This window comes from Giraffa tippelskirchi, chromosome 9 (genome assembly GCF_054371585.1).
Source record: "Giraffa tippelskirchi isolate mGirTip1 chromosome 9, T2T-mGirTip1v1.2.pri, whole genome shotgun sequence".
Lineage (NCBI taxonomy): Eukaryota > Metazoa > Chordata > Mammalia > Artiodactyla > Giraffidae > Giraffa > Giraffa tippelskirchi.
This window is the reverse complement of record NC_137283.1, coordinates 24,186,411-24,209,915: the sequence shown is the minus strand read 5'-3', so window position 1 is coordinate 24,209,915 and position 23,505 is coordinate 24,186,411. Positions and strand designations below refer to the sequence as shown.

At 35.8% G+C, this 23,505-nt stretch overlaps 2 protein-coding genes across 13 annotated transcripts in view; one reads left to right on the top strand and one right to left on the bottom strand.

Moving 5' to 3' along the window:
- The first annotated feature begins 1,073 nt into the window (after nucleotides 1-1,073).
- CNTN6 (contactin 6) overlaps nucleotides 1,074-23,505 on the top strand; it is a 236,222-nt gene continuing 213,790 nt past the window's right edge. Inside the window, exon 1 of the mRNA XM_081528229.1 lies at nucleotides 1,074-1,195. Within this exon, the coding sequence (XP_081384355.1) occupies nucleotides 1,141-1,195 (55 nt within the window). The 5' untranslated portion in view covers nucleotides 1,074-1,140. The remainder of the gene's footprint in view (nucleotides 1,196-23,505) is intronic.
- LOC145520800 (uncharacterized) overlaps nucleotides 2,328-23,505 on the bottom strand; it is a 319,869-nt gene continuing 298,691 nt past the window's right edge. For all 12 annotated transcript variants that reach the window (XM_081528244.1, XM_081528245.1, XM_081528246.1 and 9 more), the window contains 2 exons: nucleotides 4,854-4,934; nucleotides 2,328-2,463 (listed from right to left, as the gene is read on the bottom strand). The gene's annotated coding sequence lies outside the window, so the exon portion shown is untranslated. The remainder of the gene's footprint in view (nucleotides 2,464-4,853; nucleotides 4,935-23,505) is intronic.

The window sequence follows — 23,505 nt, the reverse complement described above, 5'->3', positions numbered from 1 at the left end:
TCTCTTTGATTTTTATTCCTTGATTAAATTTGAAAGCATTTAATTTAGATTTTGTAAAGACTTAGAATATAGTCAATGGTTTGTGTTTATGTCGAAGTAAATAGTAACAGAAAGAAATTAAAGATTTTTAAAATTTAAAAATATATCAGAAAATGATCAAAACTTTATTATTTACACTTAAAATCCACATACTTCCAAGAGATATTTGAAGTTGCAAGAAAATATGTATTCCACTAGGTTAAAATTTTCCAAAGGGTCCTATCATTTGATATATAATTATTTTATCAAAATGTGACCTAGATGAGTTCATTCTATACTTTTTTGAGATTATGAGCTGCTTACTAAATTTCACTTTTTGAATAAAGGCCAACCAAACTATTATCTTGATTTCATTTACCACTGGAAAGCTTAAATGTCAAAATAAATTAAAGAAAATTATGATGTTATTGAATAAGAAAATTATATCTCACACTCTACACATAATATTTCCAGAAATTGAATCCTACAGAAGTTTTTAGCAAAATATTAATTTTAGTTCTAGTAAAGGTAATGCTTCTCAATGAATATATTCTCAATAATACTGATGAAAAAACACTTAATCCATGAAATGTGTAAAGTCACTGTTATATAAAAGAAAAAACAAAATTTTACCTTAATCCTAATGGTATAAAATAAAAAAGACACCAACAGAATTGTAGGAGTTGATTTAACATGTCTTTAAACCTCTCTAACACTTTAAAAAGTCAAATTTAAAATTATTCTCATGAAAGTTTTCATCCACAAGAATACAGTCAATTGAATTGCACTCCAGCCCATTAACTGCTATAGAAAATTTTATAGCAAATGTAATGTATATCTAAGGTATGAATTTAAATTATGGGACTATGAGCTGAAATTATGAAAACTATACATGCATGTAAAAAGTTGACTTTAGGTTACCTTATTTAGATTAATAATATTTAAATATGAACTTGAATCAGTATGCAACAATTTATATATATATTTAAGAATATGTATATTTTTGCATTTGTGATTTCATGACAATTTTCTTTTTCTTGCAGACTCGAAATACTGACTGGAAGATAGACATTTTTTTTCCAGCTGATTGTATGGGAGAAATTTTGACCTTAGAAAGTGGAAATGAGGTTGCTATGGAAACTGGTAATTCTGATGTCACTCATAAACATTTCCGCAGGTAAAGTGTTCTATTATTATGAGTTCTGATTGATAATCTTTTGGCATTTTATTTTTTCTACACATCTTATAGGGTTGGCAGAAAAGTTCTTTCATGTTTTCCCATGATATCTTACAGAAAAACCCAAAAGAACTTTTTGTCAAATCTAATACTTACATTATTTAAATGACTAAATGATAAAATTTTGAAGGTAACCTCTATGGCTAATATAGAGTTTAATCCTTAAAAAAATAAATCAAGTGCCATTTTTAAACAGAACGAAGATGATTTCAGTTATAAATTGTCAAGTATGAAATTTTTATAGTAAAAGGATGTGATTAAGTAAATTTTGTCATCAATAAACAATGAAGAATATTTTTTTTGTTTCCTTCAGAGTGGTCTTTAAAAATGAAAATAGAAATATATATATTTCCCTCAAATTTGAAATTTGGTATGGATTAAAAGCTATATCAGTATAGAAGAAAAAGTAATATAGAATGTCATATCAGAAATAGAATAAGTTTAGAGTTTTTTTCCTATCCATTTCAATGATACATTCTTTCATTCACCCTAAGTTTCAAGTCTGTGTATCAGTTAGCCTTTGTCATGCAACAAACCATCACAAATCTGAATGGATGAAAATAACAAATAACCATGTATTTAGTTGAAAAATCTATAAATGGGCAATTTTAAGTGGGCTCAACTGGGCTATTCTTTTGATTTTGTCTGAGTGCTTTACATCTGTGGTTAAGCTACTGGGTCATCTGGGACCTGGCTAGTCTGGTAATAGAGACCACTGGGCTGTCTCTGCCCTGGGCAAAGTATTCTTTTACCCTCTGTAAGTCTGAGGTCCTTCATACAGTGTCTGCTCAAAATTCCTAGAGAAATCAGAAGTATGCAAGATTTTTTAATGTTAAGACTTGCAACTGACACAATGCCATTTCTGCTGCATTCTTTTAACCATTCCCAGTCACACTATCAGCTCAGATTCAAGAAATATAAGAATATACTCCATCTCTTGATAGAAAAACCACAAAATTACTCTGTAAAGGGGCATGGAAACAGTAAATCAGATAATAGTGACTAACTTTGAACATTATCAACCATAGTTCTATTAAGAACACAGAATTCTATTCTGAATTTTCAAGCTTACCTATGTGAGTCGCCACACAACATGGACATCGTCTCAGTCATCTAATCGTCAGAGCAACTCTTCTCTCAAAACATACTGCTTCCCATGAACTGTGGTAGTGGATACTACCAAAGTTTCCCATATTCATAACAAAGTCCTAATATATTAGGAGAAACATAGGAACAAACATAGTAACACAAAAGTCAGAATCATTGTAATTGTAAGAGGCAAATATTCAAAAGCAATTCTAAGAAGTGGAAACAGTTCTAATTTTAAAAAGTATGAAAAGGTTAAAATATGCAAAACACAACCATTAGAATCAGAAAAACTTGTAAATAAAGATATTGTTACTACTAGAGAACCCAGTGGCTAGAAGTGCTATCACTGTATTTATTAAAAGTTATTACATTATTTTGATTCATATCACTTCTAATTCTCTGTAACAAAGAATCAGAGTTAAATAATATTTTCTGTAATAGATGAAAACAAAGCCAGAGTCATCAAGGTGCCCCCAAATTATATATATGTGAATAAAAATTATATTCTTATCCTCCAGTTTCAGTTTCCTGTCAAAATTTAAGATTAACACTTTGCCCTATAAATATCTATCCTGAATCAGCACAGTATATCTAGAAGAACTTTTATGTTAAAATAAATTATTATTCTCAGCGCATGTATCATCTGAGAGATCTTCCAGTTCTTCTGTTATGTTTTATTTTTCCAAGTTGGATGTGATTCAACATGTCCTTTTGCTTTATCCTAAAGGGAAAAATAATCATGTGTCCTTGGTGTACAATTTTCCTGTGAAAGAACAGATTGTATCTTTTTTTTAAAACCACAGCTATTTAAATAAGATAATCTGAGCTAAACATTGCCACAGAGGTAAGAATGCTGACAATCATATACACAAGAGAGGTTTGCTTTAAATCTGTTTGTTTTGTTTTGTTTTGTTTTAAGATTTCATGGTGTATCTCCCTACTTGCAGATACTATACACTATGTTAGTTTAGAAAATTCAGTTCTCTAATGATGCAGTGCTATTTCTACACACACACAGACACACACACACATATAATAGTTTTTGTTTTCCAAAAATCGATTTTGATTCATTCTGAAAGACCAGCAAATCTTTCCCAATTATGTGCTTTTTCCTTCCTATTTTTTACTGTTACAATCTTTTCAAAACACTGACTTTTTAATTCTCTCCAAACTCTAAATTAAAATTTAAAATTTTGCCCCATCTCTTCTATTTGTTGTTGTTGTTGTTGTTGTTGTTAATTAACTACATCTAACCCCATTACTACAGACATTGGCCTTTAAGTTTTTACAATGAACCATAATCTACCCAGGCGTGCATTATGGTTCTGGAATATTTTTGAAACTGTGGGTATTTAAAAGTTCTAGTATTCTATTTTAGTATCTTTTTTTAATATTATGAGACAACCATTTAATTAAGAAACATGATTGCTAATTACATGTGAAAGTCATCAGTCATATCTGACTCATTGTAACTGCATGGACTATACAGTCCATGGAATTCTCCAGGCCAGGATACTGGAGTGGATAACCATTCTCTTCAGGGGATCTTCTCAATCCAGGGATTGAATTCAGGTCTTCCACATTGCAGGTGGATTCTTTACCAGCTGAGACTTCAGGTTTTTTAATCACTTCATTAATGCGTGTGGTAGACTAAATGTCCCCATGGATATCTAGGACCTACTATCTGGAACTTGTGACTTTCACATTAAGTAGAAAAATGGATTTTGCAGATGGGATTAAGTTAAAGATCTTGAGATGGATAGACTATACCAGAATAACTGCATAGGAAATCACAAATGCTCTTGTAAGATGGTGACAAAGGAAATTTGGTACAGAGCAGAAGGCAATATGATGAAAGAGGAGAAAGAGACATGAGATCTTTGCTACCAACCTTAAGTATATATAGGAAGGGACCATGAGTCAAGAAATGAAGCTTAAGAACCTAGAAAAGGCAAGGAAACAGGTATTTCCTCTTTGAAGAAAAAATACATTGGTTTCCATCTTGTGAAATCCATTTTGGACTTGGGACTTCCAGAAATGTGAGAAAATAAATGTGTGTTGTTCTAAGTCACCAGGTTGTAATTTTTAGAGAACCCATAGGAAACTAATGTAATATGTTTCTTTCTCACTAAACTTTAAGCTCCAGAAGACCTGGGACTGTATGTTCCTGGCATGTGGTAGGGATTCAGTAAATAATGTTAAATGAACAAATGAATGAATTAGATTCAATATTATTGGTCCTATTTGGATTATCATCAAGTAGAAAAAATTAAGTCATGAATTTCCCATGTTTTGATGTTTTGTCATAGAATTTTAGAGATGGAACTCTAGCAACATTTGAAAGTTTCAAACTATGCACTATTTGAATGTAAACTTCATGAGAGCAAGATTTCCATATGTTTTATTCTCTGCTGTTTCTATACCACCTAACAGATGGTTTGTAAATATTTATCAAATTGATTAAATAAAGCAGTTATATTCTACTCAATTCAACAGAGAGTTTTAGTACCTTAGATATGCTGGGCACGGAACTAGATGTTGACCTTCACCAGTAATAGGGCCATGGCCTCTGTCTTCTTCAGCTTACAGCCTAAAAATAGAACTCAGCAAGTCAGTCAATAATTTTAATAGAGAAAGTATAGCTTGCTATTTGAATATCATAGTAGAGAACATATAACATGGAAATGTTCTAAGAGGACATCTGCTGTTTTTTCAACCTCCAATCCATTTCTGCTTCCTCTGAAAAAATACATTAGATTTTCCTTAGCAAGGCACTGTTTTCTATCAGTCTTTGCAGTTGGAATGAGAGTGGCATAACTTCATAATCAGCCAACTGGTATATTCCATCCTCCTTTACCATGGTATTTGGTTCAGGAAATATTATATCTGAACAAATCCCTGGGCATTTACTAAAATGAAATGACATAAAGTCATCACATCTGTGCTGTTCTAGTTGACTCATTGGAAAAGACCCTGATGCTGGGAAAGATTGAAGGCAAAAGGAGAAGGGGGTGGAGGAGGCTGAGACAGTTAGATAGCACCACGGACACAATGAATATGAATTTGAGCAAACTCAGGTCTATAGTAGAAGACAGAGAATCCTGGCATGCTACAGTCCATGGGGTCACAGAGCTGGACACAACTTAGTGACTGAACAGCAACGACAATTAGTACAAAGATGTACCAGGGACTGCTCTGACAGAAAAAATGGCCTGGAAATGAAATTCACACAGACACAGAACAAACCAAGGGAATAAAGGCATCATTTCTTAACTTTACCTTTGAAACTTTAAGTACCAGGTGTCTTTTTCCTATTTTATGCTAATTTCCATTGAAATTCTGTCCCTTGATGAAAAGAATCTTCTCTGATAAGATCAAAATTGTTTTTAATGTAAATTAGTGACGATAAGTGAAGTTCTATTAGCAATAGAAATTCTTTACGAATTAATGCCTACTCCCTGCTGGGCATGAGGAATAGAACAAATATAAAGATGAAGAAAAGGCAGAATTTTTTTCCTGAAAGGATAAAAGAATCAAGAGGTTTTATGTGGACTCAAGGCAAACCATTCAAATATCACAGTAATCCAAGTCTATGTTCCAACCACTAATGTCAAAGAACCTGAAGTTGAACAGTTCTATGAAGACCTACAAGATCATCTAGAACTTACAAGATCATCTAGAACTAACACCCCCAAAAGATATGATTTTCATCATAGGGGACTGGAATGCAAAAGTAGAAAGTCAAGAGATACCTGGAGTTACAGGCAAATTTGGGCTTGTAGTACAGAATGAAGCAGGGCAATGGTTAACAGAGTTTTGCCAAGAGAGTGCACTAGTCATAACAAAACCCTCTTGCAAAAACACAAGAGACATTTCTACACAAGGACATCACCAGATGGTTGATACCGAAATCAGATTGATTATATTCTTTGCAGCCAAAGATAGAGAAGCTATACAGTCAGCAAAAACAAGACTGGGAGCTGACTGTGGCTCAGATCATGAACTCCTTATTGCCGAATTCAGACTTAAACTGAAGAAAGTAGGGAAAACCACTCAGAGAAGGCAATGGCAGCCCACTCCAGTACTCTTGCCTGGAAAATCCCATGGACGGAGGAGCCTTGTAGACTGCAGTCCATGGGGTCGCACAGAGTCGGACATGACTGAGCGACTTCACTTTCACTTTTCACTTTCATGCACTGGAGAAGGAAATGGCAACCCACTCCAGTATTCTTGCCTGGAGAATCCCAGGGACAGGGGAGCCTGGTGGGCTGCTGTCAATGGGGTCGCACAGAGTCGGACACGACTGACGCGACTTAGCAGCAGCAGCAGCAGCTACCTGAGAATTAAATGGCATGGGAAAATAATAGCCTTCTATATATAGAAGCTGAGATAAAAATATCAACTTTCTGAGTATTATGCTTTGTTACCATTTGCAAAGGATTTATTCACATTGTACATGGAAAATCTAAGTTCCCTGAGAACCTCAACTTCCATCAAGCATCACAGGGAAAACCACATTCGGTGGTTCTGTGATGTAGATATTGTTCTCCCATCAGTTATGATAATCTGAAATGTACTAGTCAGGATTCAGTCAGGAAAGCAAGCTCATTATGGATACTACAGTCTAGGGGGTTTATTTCAGAATGAAGATCTTGTACAGTTGTGAGGGAAACTGGAGTACGAAGGGTCCAAAAGTAATGTCGTCAACAAGCCCTCGGAGCAGTGGGGCAGGTGGTAAGTTAGACGTTGCAAGTGGATCAGGAAAGGTAGCAGATCCAGCTGCCAGAGAGGACATGAGGAGAACTTCATGTAGACTATCATCTCTGAAATTGAGAGTGGGCTTGGGATGACTCTTGGTCAGCAGTGCTAGCAGTTGGGTCAAAAGCTGGATATGAGAAAGGAGACAGGGACCCTCTCTCAGTTTCTCAAAATCTCTCTCACCACAGTTACTTCCACGTGGCTTTCAGAGAACCTTGTCATTTCCTCTTTCCAAATATCATCCAATTTTAAAAAATCAACCCCAATCCAGAACTCTATAGGGAAGGGAAATTTGGGGAATTAGTTTTAGCTAAGCTAATTTTGTTGTTCTCTCTTATCTCTGGATTAGGATTTCTTCTGATTATCACCCATTTTTCTAACGAAAATAATCAGTAATGTAATCAAGAAGAATCCAACAACTATAGATTGGCTAAGTGTTTACCTTCTGAACACATCAGCTGCTAAATATGTTTCAGACTGTCTCTTCACATTAGTAGTTTGTTTGGAATGTCTGAGTGTCTCACTGAGTTAACCAACTGACCACATTGACGGATAGGCAGACTAATTGATGAACTTTGAAAGGTGGAACTTGGGTATAACAGAAACTTAGCCACAGAATTGTAGCATTCAACAACTTGACAACGGAAGAAGAGTTTAAAAACCATTACCCATCTGTGACTAAACTCCATCAGTGATGCTCTTGAAAATAATTTCAAAATAACAATCAGAAAATGTTTGATAAAAGAACTGCACAGAGAAATTCACTCATAATTACCCAAGGGGATAGCATGAGATGGATAAATCAATTCAAATATGAGTCCCAAGGTGCCTTTTAGCTAAAAGAAGCAGTACTGTCCTCATATGTTATGTTAAAAAATTGTAAAATTGTGTAATGATTTTCATCTTAAAATCATTGAATATCAGGACTGTAAAGGGTTATGGCTGTCTACTGTTATAGAGATGATAAATGCTAATGTTATCAAGGGCCAAAGTGGAAATAGGCTGAGACTCCAATCCCCAGGTATAGATTATTGTTCCCGGTCTCATTTTTCTTCAGTATCCCTTTTCTTTTTTCTACACCTACATTTGCAGTTATTTCAATGTTGTAAAAATATAGGCGATGGACAGGTGCAAAGGGACAGAGAAACCTGGCAGTTCAATAGAAGATGTTTTTTCTGGAACCAGTTCTCTGAACAGCCCATCTGCATCATCAATCTTCACATGCTTTGGACTCTGGAAATGTGTTCTCAAACACAAAGCGTGATCCAGCTTCCACAAATATTTTATCACACAACAGAAAATCATTTGGCAATTCTATTTAAGAGAGACTATGAGTCTGGGTAAGTAAAATAAGTGTATGACCATGAACTTAGATATATTAAATTAAATTATACCTTTGGCCTTGGATTCAGTTTGGTGTGCACACTCAGTCATTCAGTCAGTCCGACTCTTGGTGACCCCACGGACTGTAGCCCGCCAGGCTTCTCTGTCCATGGTGATTCTCCAGGCAAGAATATTGGGGTGGTTTGCCATTTCCTCCTCTGGGGGATCTTCTCCACCCAGGGAATGAACCTGCCTGTCTAGCATCTCCTGCATTGGCAAGCAGGTTTTTTACCACTGAGTCACCTGGGAAGCCATTCAGTTTAGCAATGCTACGTAAGGACTACAAAGTAAAAGGACATTTGGCAATTATTAAAAGATGCTGTGGTCACCCAGTAGATTTTGATAATTTGTTCCTAGAAAGCACTCTTCCCTCAATTACTGGTGATTCTGTGTGAAAATGAGGGGTTGCACCACAATCTCTACCTGTATATTGAGGCTGTGTAATTTTTGATTTCTTATCAAAAATGGAACACTTCTGTGTTCTTTGATATAAGTGCTTTCTATTAATTCCCATGCATACATGTACAGGTAAAACACACAAACTAAATCAAACAAATCTTCCTGCTCTTTTTTGAAATAAACTGACATTGTTTCCAGGCTCAGGGTTGAAAACTGGTTGTAGAGCTGGTCAGAGCATTTGGGTAGAGTTTGTTGTTTATTCAAATGTTGGTTTAATTCTGTATATACCAAATTTCTTCATTGTGAGTACAGAAAAGTGAGTAGACAACTTCTGCAAGTTTTTGAAAATGCAAGTTTGATTTTTTTTTTTTATAGCAAAGAGGGAAAGAAACCCTATTTATCCGTTTTTCTGATAACCTATTACGTACATTTTTCAGACTGAATTTTTTTGACATGGTCAAAATCTGTTATCTTTGGTTCTGAAATTAGCACTAATTCTGTAAACAAAATAAGATCTAAATTAATGCTAAAAGGAACAAAAGCAATTACAATGCCAATTTTCTCTCTGTATGTAGAAAGTTGATATTTAATATATTGATACATATGATATATATTTTATGGATATATATATATATATATATATATATATATATATATATATATATATATATATATATATATGTATGTATGTATGTATGTATATATGTAGGCTTCCCCTGTGGCTCAGATGGTAAAGAATCTGCCTGCAATGTGGGAGATCCAAGTTCGATCCCCGAGCCGGGAAGATCCCCTGGAGAAGAGAATGGCAACCCACTCCAGTATTCTTGCCAGAGAACTCCTTGAACAGAGGAGCCCTGGTGGGCTACAGTCCATGGGTCACAGAGTTGGACACGACTGAGCAACTGCACCTTCACTTTCATGTGTGTGTGTGTGTGTGTGTATCTCCCTGAGGTCACCATCATCTGGACCTCTATTAAATCTATAAAAATGATATACTTACACTAAAAAAATGGCTAAGGATTCCCTGGTGGCTCAGTGGTAAAGAATTCATTGGCCAATGCAGGTGACTTGGGTTCAAAACCTGGTCCAGGAAGATCCCACATGCTGCAGAGCAACTAAGCTGGTGTGTCACAACTATAGAGGCTGTGCTCTAGCGCTTGAACCACTACTGAAGTCTGAGAACCCAAGAACCTGTGCTCCACAGCAAGCCACTGCAATGAGAAGCCCACACAATGAAACTAGAGAGTAGCCCGTTCTCATCACAACTACAGAAAAGCCCACACAGCAACAAGGACCCAGCAGAGCCAAAAATAAATAAATGAATAAATAATTTGTTGATTTAAAAATGGCTGATTTTTTTAATGGTTAAATGAAGCAGCATTCTAGCAGATGTTTAACAACCCTATCTCTGAAAAAAAGTTTGTGTACACATATATACACATATCTGTATGCAAGGGCTTCCCTGGTGGCTAGAGGGTAAAGAGTCTGCCTGCAATGTGGGAGGCCCAGGTTCTATCCCTGGGTTGGGAAGATCCCCTAGAGAAAGAAATGGCAACCCACTCCAGTATTCTTGCCTAGAGTATCCCCATGGACAGAGGAGCCTGGTAGGCTACCATCCATAGGGTAGCAGGTCAGGAAGCAACAGTTAGAACTGGACATGGAACAACAGACTGGTTCCAAATCGGGAAAGGACTACATCAAGGTTGTATATTGTCACCCTGCTTATTTAACTTATATGCAGATTACATCATGAGAAGTACTGGGCTGGATGAAGCACAAGCTGGAAAAAGATTGCCAGGAGAAACGTCAATAACCTCAGATATGCAAATGACACCACCATTATGGCACAAAGTGAAGAAGAACTAAAGAGCCTCTTGATGAAAGTGAAAGAGGAGAGTGAAATGTTGCCTTAAAACTCAACATTCAGAAAACTAAGATCATGGCATCTGGTCCCATCACTTCATGGCAAATAGATGGGGAAGCAATGGAAACAGTGACAGACTTTATTTCCTTGGGCCCCAAAATCACTGCAGGTGGTGACTGCAGTCATGAAATTAAAAGATGCTTGCTCCTTGGAAGAAAAGTTATGACTAACCTAGACAGCATATTTAAAAGCAAAGACATTACTTTGCCAACAAAGGTCCATCTAGTCAAAGCTATGGTTTTTCCAATAGTCATGTATGGATGTGAGAGTTGGACTATAAAGAAAGCTGAGAGCCAAAAATTGATGCTTTTGAACTGTGGTGTTGGAGAAGACTCTTGAGAGTCCCTTGGGCAAGGAGATCCAACCAGTCCATCCTAAAGGAAGTGAGTCCTGAATATTCATTGAAACGACTGACACTGAAGCTGAAACTCCAATACTTTGGCCACCTGATGCAAAGACCTGACTCATTTGAAAAGACCCTGATGCTGGGAAAGACTGAAGGTGGGAGGAGAAGGGGACGACAGAGGATAAGATGGTTGGATGGCATCACTGACTCAATGAACATGAGTGTGAGTAAACTCCAGGAGCTGGTGATGGACAGGGAGGCCTGGCATGCTGCAGTCTGTGTGATCACAAAGAGTTGGACACGACTGAGCGACTGAACTGACTGATACATATATATGTGTTTGTATATTTATATAAGTGCATCCATGTATGTGTACATATATATGTTTATCATTTTTATTAATGCAATTTATGTTTAGCAGAGAACTGAAATATAATTGTAAAATTTAAGTATTAAAAAGCAAAGACATTACTTTGCCTACAAAGGTCCATATACTCAAAGCTATGGTTTTTCCAGTACTCATGTACAAATGTGAAAGCTTGACAACAAAAAAGGCTGAGCGCCAAACAACTGATGCTTTCGAAATGTGGTGATGGAGAAGACTATTGAGATTCCCTTGGACAGTAAGGAGATCAAACCAGTCAATCTTAAAGGAAATCAAGTCTGAATATTCATTGGAAGGACTGATGCTGAAGCTGAAACTCCAATACTTTGGCCACCAGATTCAAAGACCTGACTCATTGGAAAAGACCCTTGATGCTGGGAAAAACTGAAGGCAGGAGAAGAGGATGACAGAGGATGAGATGGTTGGATGGCATCACTGACTCAATGAACATGAGTTTGAGCAAACCCCTGGACATGTTATAGGACAGGGAAGCCTGGCATGCTGCAGTCCATTGGGTTGCAAAGAGTTGGACATGACTGAGTAACTGAACAACAAAAAAATAAAATGTACAGTACTCTTAAATATAAATTCCATAAAGTCATTTTATTCTCATGGAAGTCTTTTGTGAAACTGTACTGAATGCATATACCTTGAGCCAATCTCTCACTGCAGTTCAACATAACTTGACAGTTAGAGTTGGATTCCAATCCACCAACTCTGTTCCAGGTAAATGTACTGTTATTAAGTCTGATATAATCTTAGTTTCTCACCCTCACATGAATTATTTATTTACTGAAAGCTCTTTCAGCATCAGCACTAAATCAAGATCTGATTTGTGATGTTTGCCAGTTTCTGTGTGTAAATATTCTCATGGCTGATTTCAAGCTAACATGATATCACCATGAATGTGGATATGGATAGATACAGTAGTTCTTCATGATACAGGATTAGCATCATAACAGGTACTATACATTTTATGTGTCCTATACATATAAACCACTTCAACACCATAAATAATAGTAAAGTGCACTAATCAGAAGTAATGAGTTTTGAATATTTATTATTTTTAATATAATTATTTTACTTTTAAGATGACATAATTTAACTTTGAATAATGTCTGTGTTTAATAACTTGCTTACAAAATTCCTAAGAATATCACTCAGCTCCCAAGAGCTGCCACAAGTTGATTGCAGCGCATCCCTGGCTAGATACATTATAAATAAATATATGTGATATATATGCTTTGTATTACATATAATTTACATATAAAATGTAATCTATGCAATTAGAAGTCAGATAGAGGTTATTCTTGTCTGTCTCAACTGTGATTGGCAGGTCTTCTTGAAAGACACCCGTGGTCTGCATCCTGACTTGAGTGCTGGTTACCTTAGGTGGGTTCAATTTGTACAAATTCATTGAACTTATATTCTATTCAATTCCAATAATCAAACTGAGCATGACTAAATCTGAACCGCTGAGGATAGGACTTTGGCACAATACTTTGAAAGGTCCTCATGTGATTCCAATGTGAAGTTTGAGAACCAGAATTTTTCTATATCGTTTAATTAATCTGTCAAATTATATGTTTAAAATATGCTAACGTGCTATTTACTAATAAAAGCAAAAGGAAATAAAACAAAATATAATATAGTCCAAAAAAGATCATATTATTAGGAGGTATTTTGAGCAAAATCTAGCTCCCTATCATGACTTAGGAAGCCCTGGGTAGTTTAGCCTCTCCCTCGCTGTCCAGGCTTCTAGTTTTCTCTGATTCTAATTCAGTGAAACCAGCAGAGAAAATATCCAGGCAACTTGCAGAATCACAAAAAAACAGTGAGTTGTTGTTTTAAAACACTAGTTTGGAGGGGTGCGGTTGTTACACAGCTATAGGCAATTGATACATACATAACTACAATTTTGAACAATATCTGTAGGATCACAAAGGTGTTCTTAAGGCTTGCATATATTTTAATGAAACAAGATATGTTAATCTATGTTTTCACAAGTTCACCAACTTTTGCATTATTCATGGTTGTACAAATGTGACTACATTTCTATCTCAAATTCCTCTGATATTCTGGTAAATTCAAAATTTCTGTAAATACAGATGGTTTTCTGTATCCCTGACAACTCTTTCACTTTAGACAATTTTGTTTTCTTATCTTTAAAGTACATAGTCTTTGAAATGAGGTAGTTTGTACCTAGAGAGTATACAAGATTAACTATTGATATTGAGGGAAGAAAATGTTAGAAATTATGTACTCTTCTATTTTGTCTAATGCTTTTGTTAATTTTAATTTTTATGTGCATTTTATAATATATGTAGCATAAATATAGATATATTGGTTTATATGTTTATAACTACTATTTTTTTATTTGTCATAAAATTTGGGAAACTATCTCTCTAAGTCATACTACCCTCTGAGCAGAAGCTAGACTTTGTACATAATGGACAGCAACTTGAAAAAGCCAAGTGTTATATAAATTTAACTTTATGTCAAGAACGAAAGTCTTGAACATATACTAAGCAAACATTGCATCTGAATATTGCATTCTCATCATAAACTCTGACGCTGTCTAGTCACATGGTCCTTGACAAGTCCTATACTTCTGATTTCTCCATTGATAGAATAAAGGTAATAATCTTTCATTTGCCTAGTTTCAAACTCAGATGAAGCACTGCACGTAAAACTCTTTATAAACTAGAAAGCACTAAATATGATGTATAACTAATCAAATATTAAAGGTTAGTCTTTCTTTTCCCTTTATGATTAGGCATTCCATGATTATTATCTTATTTTCAGCAAGGGAAAATGTATATTTCTCAGAATAACTATATATTTGGGAAAATGATCTCTTTTAAGTGAAGTATGTGGAAATGATAAAAGTCCTCTTAAGAGTTAAGGAGAAAGGGGAATTTTGGCTGTTTGGAGGTTTATTCAGAGTGGAGGTCACATTGGAGAAACATTGAGAAATAGTTGAGAAACATTGGATTTACTTTCACTTAGGAGGAAATCAATCTCAAGAAAGACAATGCAGATGAAAACAATCAGATGAGGAGAGACTTGGGAATTAAAAAAAAATAAAAAACTGCAGAGGTCTCACTAGCAGTACAGTCTGACTTAAATGAAGGATACATGAAGGAGAGTAAAGGAAGACATGACTCATGACACAGGTGAGATGGAATTAATTGGAGAACTTTCAATATTTGTTAAAGGAAATTGAATTTGAATGCTTGATTAGACAGTTTGAACTTCATAGGAAATGGGATCTGTGAAGGTCTTGACACAGAGTAATGACAAAATCAGCTGCGCCTTATGAAGGTTTGTCTGCACAGGAGTCAGTGTCAATAAGCTATGCCTTAGAAAAGATGTAACAGATCCCTTTAAATAGGCACAAATCTTAGGAGGCCACTATAAAAATGAGCAGAGTTACAGAGGATTTAGTTGAATGATGACCCTTAAACTGGAAAAGGAATGAACAAATATATCCTGAGGTAAAATACAGCATAAAAGATTTTAAATGTTTAGATTATTTATAACACAATGTCACTGGGTATCTGCTACCCAATAATATTAAAATAACAATGGCTGTGTGTTTAATATGTTACTTCTGCAACTAACAGTACTAAAATTATGCCTGTGTAGATTGTGTGTCTCAGCAAACTGTATTAGTTAGCTTTGCAAATTAGGATTAGATTCATGTGTTAATTTTATATCATGATTTATTTACTTTTTAAATTAAAAAAAAATATTTTGGCCATGCTGCATGGCATGTGGGGTCCTAGTTCCCTGACCAGGGAGCAAACCCATGCTCCCTTCAGTAAAAGTGTGGCCTCTTAACCACTGGATCATCAGGGAAGTTCCATGATTTATTTTAAAAGAAAAAAGTACCTATCTGAGACCAAATTACATGTTGTAATTAAACCACTCATGCCTAAAAGTGGATTCTAATAATATCCAATAAGATTCTAAAAGTGTTTTTGAATATTGGATTACATTTAAGTAGTCTTAAGGGCTTTCTTTGAGAGGTCAGCCAACTATTCATTTATTTTAAAATATTTATCGAGTGCTTACTGTGCATTAGGCCGTGTTCTAGGTAGGAAAGATGCAGTTATATATACAACTGGAAATAGCTTAGTTTACATAGAGCCTCTATTCTACTAGATGTAGAAAGAAAATGGACAGGTAATAAATGTTAATTCAGACGGTAAAAAATGCATTGAAGATAGTAAAAAAAAAAGATTGATGAGAGTAGGGCCAGTGGTAGGACTAGGTGCTGACACTCTTCATAGGGTCCTAAGGGATGGTCTTTACATGGAGGTGACTGATTTGAGGTGGGAGTAATGGAAAAAGCCAGCCATAGAAAGATTTGGAGAAGTGTTCTGGGCATCTGAACAGCAAGTGCAGAGGCCCTGAATGAGGGACAATTTTGATATTTTGGGGAGTCTAAGAAAGAATCACGGCTCTCATGTAATGGACAAATTGAGATGAAAGGGATTGACAAAAGTCAGATTGTATAGTGTCTTGCTGGTCATGGTAATGCGTTTGATTTTAAATCTCAGGAGAGTTTTAGGTAGAAAAGATTATATATTAATCCCCTTATATTATATTCAATTTGTGGCACAACTATTGTGGATGTGTGCCGAACTGCTTCAGTTGTGTCCAACTCTTTGCGACCCCATGGAATATAGCCCTTCAGGCTCCTCTGTCCACGGGATTCTCCAGGCAAGAAAACTGTAGTGGGTTGCCATGCTCTCCTCCAGGGGATCTTCCTGGCCCAGGGACTGAACCTGTGTCTCTTGTGTCTCCTGCAATGGCAATCAGGTTCTTTACCACTAGCACCACCTAGAAAGTCACTATTAAGGTACTCCTTAAAACCGTGGCTCAGACGGTAAAGAATCCACCTCCAATGTGGAGACCTGGATTCGATCCCTGGGTTGAGAAGATTCCCTGGAGAAGGGCATGGCAACTCATTCCAGTATTCTTGCCTAAAGAATGGGGTCACAAAAAGTTGGACACAACTGAGCAACTAAGCACACAAAAAGAAAAATTACATGATGTCCTCACCTTCATAGAAAACTTGAGCCTCTTCTTCAAAGACTTCAAGTTAAAAACACAACTTCCCACATTCCTTTCTAGTATGGGCCTACATTGCCCAAAGAATATTTTGTCTGCATAACAACCATTTCCTTCCAATGCTGACAAAACACTGTTTTTCTACATTGCTATCAGTCTTAGAAAACAGTTTCACTTAGGGTTTGAAGGTCAGTTACTTTTGAAAAAGATTTGATAATCACACAGCTACCTTTATCAGTAAACATTGCATAAAAATATGGTTTTCAGCATTTCTAAATTAGACCATCTCTATTAGAAATTGCAAAGATGTCACTTGACTTAAAAATATAGACTGGTGTTCCATTCCTAAAGGCGCTATTATGCTAACAATAAATCTGAACAGGACCGTAGGCAGAGTGTGGGTTGTGATATGCTCAATATTCATCACACTCCAACCCAAAGGAATATCCTTTATGTTCTTCTGGGATCCTTGAGCAAAGCAGGTATATTACACCTGCCAATTTTCATGGGTTTGCTGTGTGATACATCATCCTCTTTGAGGAAATCTTGGTCACAGTGCATATTCCATTCTTGTGGCTTTCTTTCTCAGGTAGTTCAATTACTCTGGTTCTCAATTCAGCAGCAATTATGTTTTCGAAATAGAGTAAAATTCAAGCAGTCATACTTACTTTTCAATGTCCCCCTTATCACTGACTCCTGACTATTTAGAGGACAGTACATTTTCTCCAGATCCAGTTTAAGGCTACTCAATTTGTAAAATGGCATGTTATGCCAAAACACTGACAAAACAGTTTTTTTTTTCCTTGATTGGAATAATCTGTAGAAATAGCTTGATTCAAGTTTTAAGAATCAATTACTTTGAAAGAAGTTTTGAGAATAATATAACTACATTTGTCAGTAGACATTATATGAAAATAGTGACAGGAAAAGTATCTGATAATTTTAGTCTCAGTTTATTTCTCAAGAGTAATTAATACAGTGGGAGAAAGTGGCTCATTAGACCCCAATAATACAATAGTTAAATGCCTACAGGAGGTCTTTAATCTGGCTCTCTGCCAATAAATGTGACTACCTTCATGTTCACTTCCTTAAATTATTCAGTTTCTCTCTAGAAAAACTGAATCTAATATTGCATAAACAGTAATTCTTCAGGACTAAGCAAATAGACATTCAGTCCATAATTTTATAAGACAAGAACAGAAGTGTCTGGCCATAGGAAGACAAATACAAATGATACACAGAAAAGCCAAATACATTAATGAACCAAATGGACTGTTTAAAAAAACTACCATTTAAATGATAATATTTTCTTAAAGTAACAAAGTTAAAAGAGAATTTATTAGGCAGGAATACTTAAGATGATATAAGTAATAAAATCCCTTATAACTAGTGATGTTTGCTATTTCTTACTAGGTTTTTGTCTAAAATACCAGCCATTTGACACTATTAAGAACTGCAGTTGTTTTTTTTTTTTTTTAATTGGAGGATCATTGCTTTACAATGTTATGTTGATTTCTGCTGTATAGCAACATGAATCAACCATATGTATACATATATCCCCTCCCTCCTGAGCCTCCCTCCCACCCTCTCACCAATGTCCCACCCCTCTAGGTCCTCACAGAACACAGAACAGAGAACAAGGATGAGCTCCTTGTTTTATATAGCAACTTCCCACTAGCTATATGTGTTACCCATGGTAATATATATATATATATATATATATATATATATATATATACACATATTTTTTTAATTAGTTTATTTTCTATTTTTTAACTGTATAATATTGTATTTGTTTTGCCATACACTGACACGGATCCACCATGGATGCACATGTTTTCCCTTTCCAGAACCCCCCTTCCACCTCTCTCCCCATCCCATCCCTCCAGGTCATCCCGGTGCTCCAGTCCCGAGCACACATGATAATATATACATTTCAATGCTACTTTCTCAATTCATTCCACCCTCTTCTTCCCACAATGTGTCCACAAGTCTGTTCTCTATGTCTGCAACTCTATTCCTGCCCTGCAAATAGGTTCATCAGTACCATTTTTCTAGATTTTGTATATATGCATTAATATATGATTTTTGTTTTTCTCTTTCTGACTTCACTCCATATAACAGGTTCTAGGTTCATCTACCTCAGTTCAACTGCTTAAATTTGCTCCTTTTTATGCATGAATAATATTCCATTGTATATATGTACCAAACTTTTTTATCCATTCATCAGTTGATAGACACCTAGTCTTCTTCCATATCCTGGCTGACTGCAGAATTTTTATGAAGGCTTGAGTTTAAAATTATGCTATTTCTCTACCTGGATAATTTATAATATATATATATATATATATACATATATATATATATATATATAAAGATTTATATGATTCACTTTTACCTTGCTAATCAGGTACTTAGTAATTATTTTAATACCAGATTTTTAAAGATTTGACCTTAAATTTTGAAATCTGTCTATAATTTATCAAACTTATATGAAAATAATAGTGAGATGAAAGACTTAAGTGAATAATAACATCTAGTACATTCTGAGCCTTTCTGTTTTCACTGTTGGAAAGATTAACCCTTAACCGCATCAGTAAACCTTGGGTTTCTCACACATGTGACATTTTAGCATCAACAAAATCCAATCCTACATGACTTTTCAGGGTTTGCCCTACCCTACACATTTGTTCCAGCCACCTTGTTGACTATTTACTTAAGAATAAAATATTTCTTCATGAAAATTTCTCATACATTGTAAAAAAAAGTTGTAACTTTTTTCCCCATTCATCAATGTGGTTGCCAATTATTCAATTAATATTTATGTTTTTTCCAACTCTCATATAGTATAGACAGTTCAGTAATTTAGGGGTTAAAAATCAACCTTTTGAGTCCATATTCAGTTCAATTAAGTCATTCAGTCATGTTCGACTCTTTGTGAACCCATGGACTGCAGCATGCCAGGCTTCCTGTCCATCACCAACTCCCAGAGCGTGCTCAAACTCATGTCCATTGAGTCGGTGATGCCATCCAACCATCTCATCCTATGTCATCCCCTTCTCTTCCCACCTTCAACCTTGCCCAGCATATGGGTCTTTTCCAATAAGTCAGTTCTTTGCATCAGGTGGCCAAAGTATTGGAGTTTCAGCTTCAGCATCAGTCCTTCTAATGAATATTCAGGACTGATTTCCTTTAGGATGGACTGGTTGGATCTCCTTGCAGTCCAAGGGACTCTCAAGAGTCTTCTCTACCACCACAGTTCAAAAACATCAATTTCAGAGCTCAGCTTTCATTATAGTCCAGATCTCATATCCATATGTGACTACTGGAAAAACCATAGCTTTGACTAGACAGATCTTTGTTGGCAAAGTAATGTCTCTCCTTTTTAATATGCTGTCTTGGTTGTTCATAGCTATTCTTCCAAGGAGCAAGCGTCTTTTAATTTCATGAGTGCAGTCACCATCTACAATGATTTTGGAGCCCAAGGAAATAAAGTCTGTCACTGTTTCCATTGTTTCCCTATCTATTTGCCATGAAGTGATAGGTTCGTATGCCATGATCTTAGTTTTTTGAATGTTGAGTTTTAAGCCAACTTTTTCACTCTCCTCTTTGACTTTCATCAAGGGGCTCTTTAGTTCTTCTTTGCTTTCTGCCATAAGGGTGGCGTCATCTGGATATCTGAGGTTATTGATATTTCTCCCAGCAATCTTGATTCCAGCTTGTGCTTCTTCCAGCCTTGCATGTCACATGATGTACTCTGCATATAAGTTAAATAAGCAGTGGAGGGAGTCTTGGCTGTTATTCTTATAGCGCCTGTGAAAGAGCACTGATCCTCTCTCCTAGCGGCTTTTGTCTCCAGCCCTTCTTAACTGCCTGAACTTCTTTTAAACCTTTCACTATCCCCAAAAGCCAACTTTGGCCCTACTTCCTCAAGTTCCGCGCTTTAAAACAAGGGCGTGTGTTATTTCACGCTCAGGAACTAAGGACTGAAAGTGCTTTAAATCACTGTGCCTCTGAGTTGACTTATTATTGATTTGACCATGATTTTTAGTGCTTTTACCCAAAGAAAGGAAAGTGCAAATAGGTGTGGAAGGGCATCAATCTGTATTAAGGCTACAGAGATGTCACTTTCTAACAGAAACCTATACAGTGGTATGAAGAATACAGGGCATTTTCACACATCTTCTTTGCATGCATGCTCAGTTGCTCTGTCATGTCGAACTCTTTGCGACCCCATAGACTGTAGATGCCAGGCTCCTCTGTCCACAGAACTCTCTAGGAGTTCCTGGAGTGGGGTGCCATTCTCATCTCCAAGGGATCTTCCTGACCCAGGAATTAAACCCAAATCTCCTGCACTGCAGCCCGATTCTTTACCATTTAAGCCACCAGAGAAGCCCCATGCATTGTTACTATTCCCGTTTTGTAGATAAGGAAATAAAAATTGTAGATACTAAATGATTTGCTCAAGGAAACATGCCAGATAAGTAACAGAAGTTGCATTTTAGCTTAGATTGAATTTAGAATTCACACTCTCAGCTCACTGTATTCTGTCCACATCCAACTTTAATCCTCAGTGCTTACGTGATGATCCAGATTTTGACTGGATATTTAGCTCTTCAGGGATGCTGCAGATAATGATGAGAATTATTTATTTTTCTTTAGCATAGACCATATTTAAAAGAGGCTAAAAATAATATAAAGAAGCTGTATGGTCAAGTTTCAGAGCTGAGTTTGAAAAGTCATTCTGAGGAGTAGGATTTCAGTGAATTTTATTTCTTCATTGTACTTTCTAAATTTTTAAGTGGGTTTATATTGTTTTTTAAATAAACAGATTTTTAAGAGTTTTAAAATAGATTTTGAGAGTTTTACTAGTTAAATAGGTGACTTGACAAGCTGAGGCATTTTCCCTCCAAACTAGTCAGACAGTTGACCCAAAACTTTCCACTTTATTTGATAAACCTTGACCATTGTAAATTCCCAAACATCACCAAAGATTTTGATTTGATAAATTATCAAATACTTAACTCTTTTGTATATTTTCTTAGACCTCTCAAGTTATATATATGGCATAGGTTATAATCATCTTAAGTTCTATTAGAAAAGGGTACTTATAATATTCTTATTCACATATACTATTCAAAGTTCTTTAATTTTACTATCACAATTAATCATTAAAGAATTATGAAGTAGAAAGGAAAAAATGTTATTCATTCCATTATGTAGATTAAAAAGGATAAAGTAGTCTTAATAAAAGAAATATCAAAAGTAGTAGAACTGACTGTAAAACCTAGGATGTCTATTTATATTGCAAACTTATTAGGGAGTGGAAACACTTGATCTCTAAAGTCTTTTGATTTCCAGAATTTGATATCTCAGGAAGATACAGATTGAGATCTTAGTGAATATCAAAACAATCAAAGTGAAACTTAAAATATTTATTTAAAACTAAAAATATTTCCCTTCTGTATCACTTGTGTTATCCAAGCACAAGAATCAAATAGTGTGAAAACTTCCAAGAACTTTTACAATGCTTTACTCCTTTCCTTAGTCCTTCCTCAGATATACGGCTGTGTTCCTAACACCTAAAACATGGGCTCTGGAGAAGGACGTACCTGGATACCAACCTTACCTCTGCCCTTTAAGTAGATGAATTACTCCTGGTAATTTTCATACCTTTCCAAGCTCCGTCTCTTCACTTTACATTAGGTTTAACATCTAGTTCATCAAATAAGCTTTACATTTCACTATTCATTTTTATAGATATGCAGAAATGCAAAGTGATTAGCACAGTGCTCAATAAATGATAACTAGTGGGATCATGGTAAGAGTAGTACTGAGAGTTGGTTTGTCAATTGTTTCTTCACGTAAATTTAAGGTTTACAGTGCTAACAACTGAAGTAGCAGCAATAGTCAACACCACTCATTGCTAGATAGTATCTTTAGGTGCAATTCTAAGGACCAGATCTTAAAACTCAGTCACCTGGGATGTGTATGTTGTCTTTCTTTTATCTTTGGATATTGGATGGCTTTTTCCTACTGCTCTGAATCAAATACTCAAGTGAAAATGAACATGGGATTTTGCTCTATCTCAATTACAGTAAGTGAACACCTGGGTTATTTTGACCACAGATCAAACTCTAAATTTAAACGAAGGAGCAATTATAGGTGCCAGAAAGACATGGGAGGAACCATGCACCAAAATTTTTCTTCAAAATTTTGACTACAAATAACTTAATCTCCTCTGATTTAGAAACTTTGCAAATCAGAGTTTCTCAATGTCAACCTATTGGCCCACTAATTAATCAGATTTTGGGCCAGATAATTCTTTGCTGTATGGAACTGTCCTGTGTCTTTTAGAATATTTAGTGGTATTCTTGCCCTCTATCCACTAGATGTCAGTTACACCCATCCAAATCAAGACAATCAAAAAATGTCTTCAGATTCAAAGAGCCCACTGGGGAGCAAGTATTTTCAAATGGGAGTAACTTCTGTATGCTCTTGAGAACATTCCTAAAGTTAAGCAACCATTAGCTATACTCTGCTTTCCAGCAATGCCTCAACCTTGATTTCACACCAAACCTACTACAGCTGTTGTGTTTTCTGACCTGTGGACCCCTACCCATCTCCTGCTGGATCATCTCTCCATAGAGACTGACATTTACTTCAGGATTTCTCTCATCAAACTCACTCCCCTCATGCCTTCTGGGAAGAGTAACTATACAACCTTCCTACTTCTTTCTCTTTGAACTATGTACCTTCTTTCTCAAGGGTGCCTAAAATAGCATTTTTCACTTTTTTGAACCCAAATTCACTCTTCCATTAGTTTCTGAGAGTCTCCAAAAGCAGCAGGACTAAACTGGCTTCTGCAAATACTAATGGTAATAACA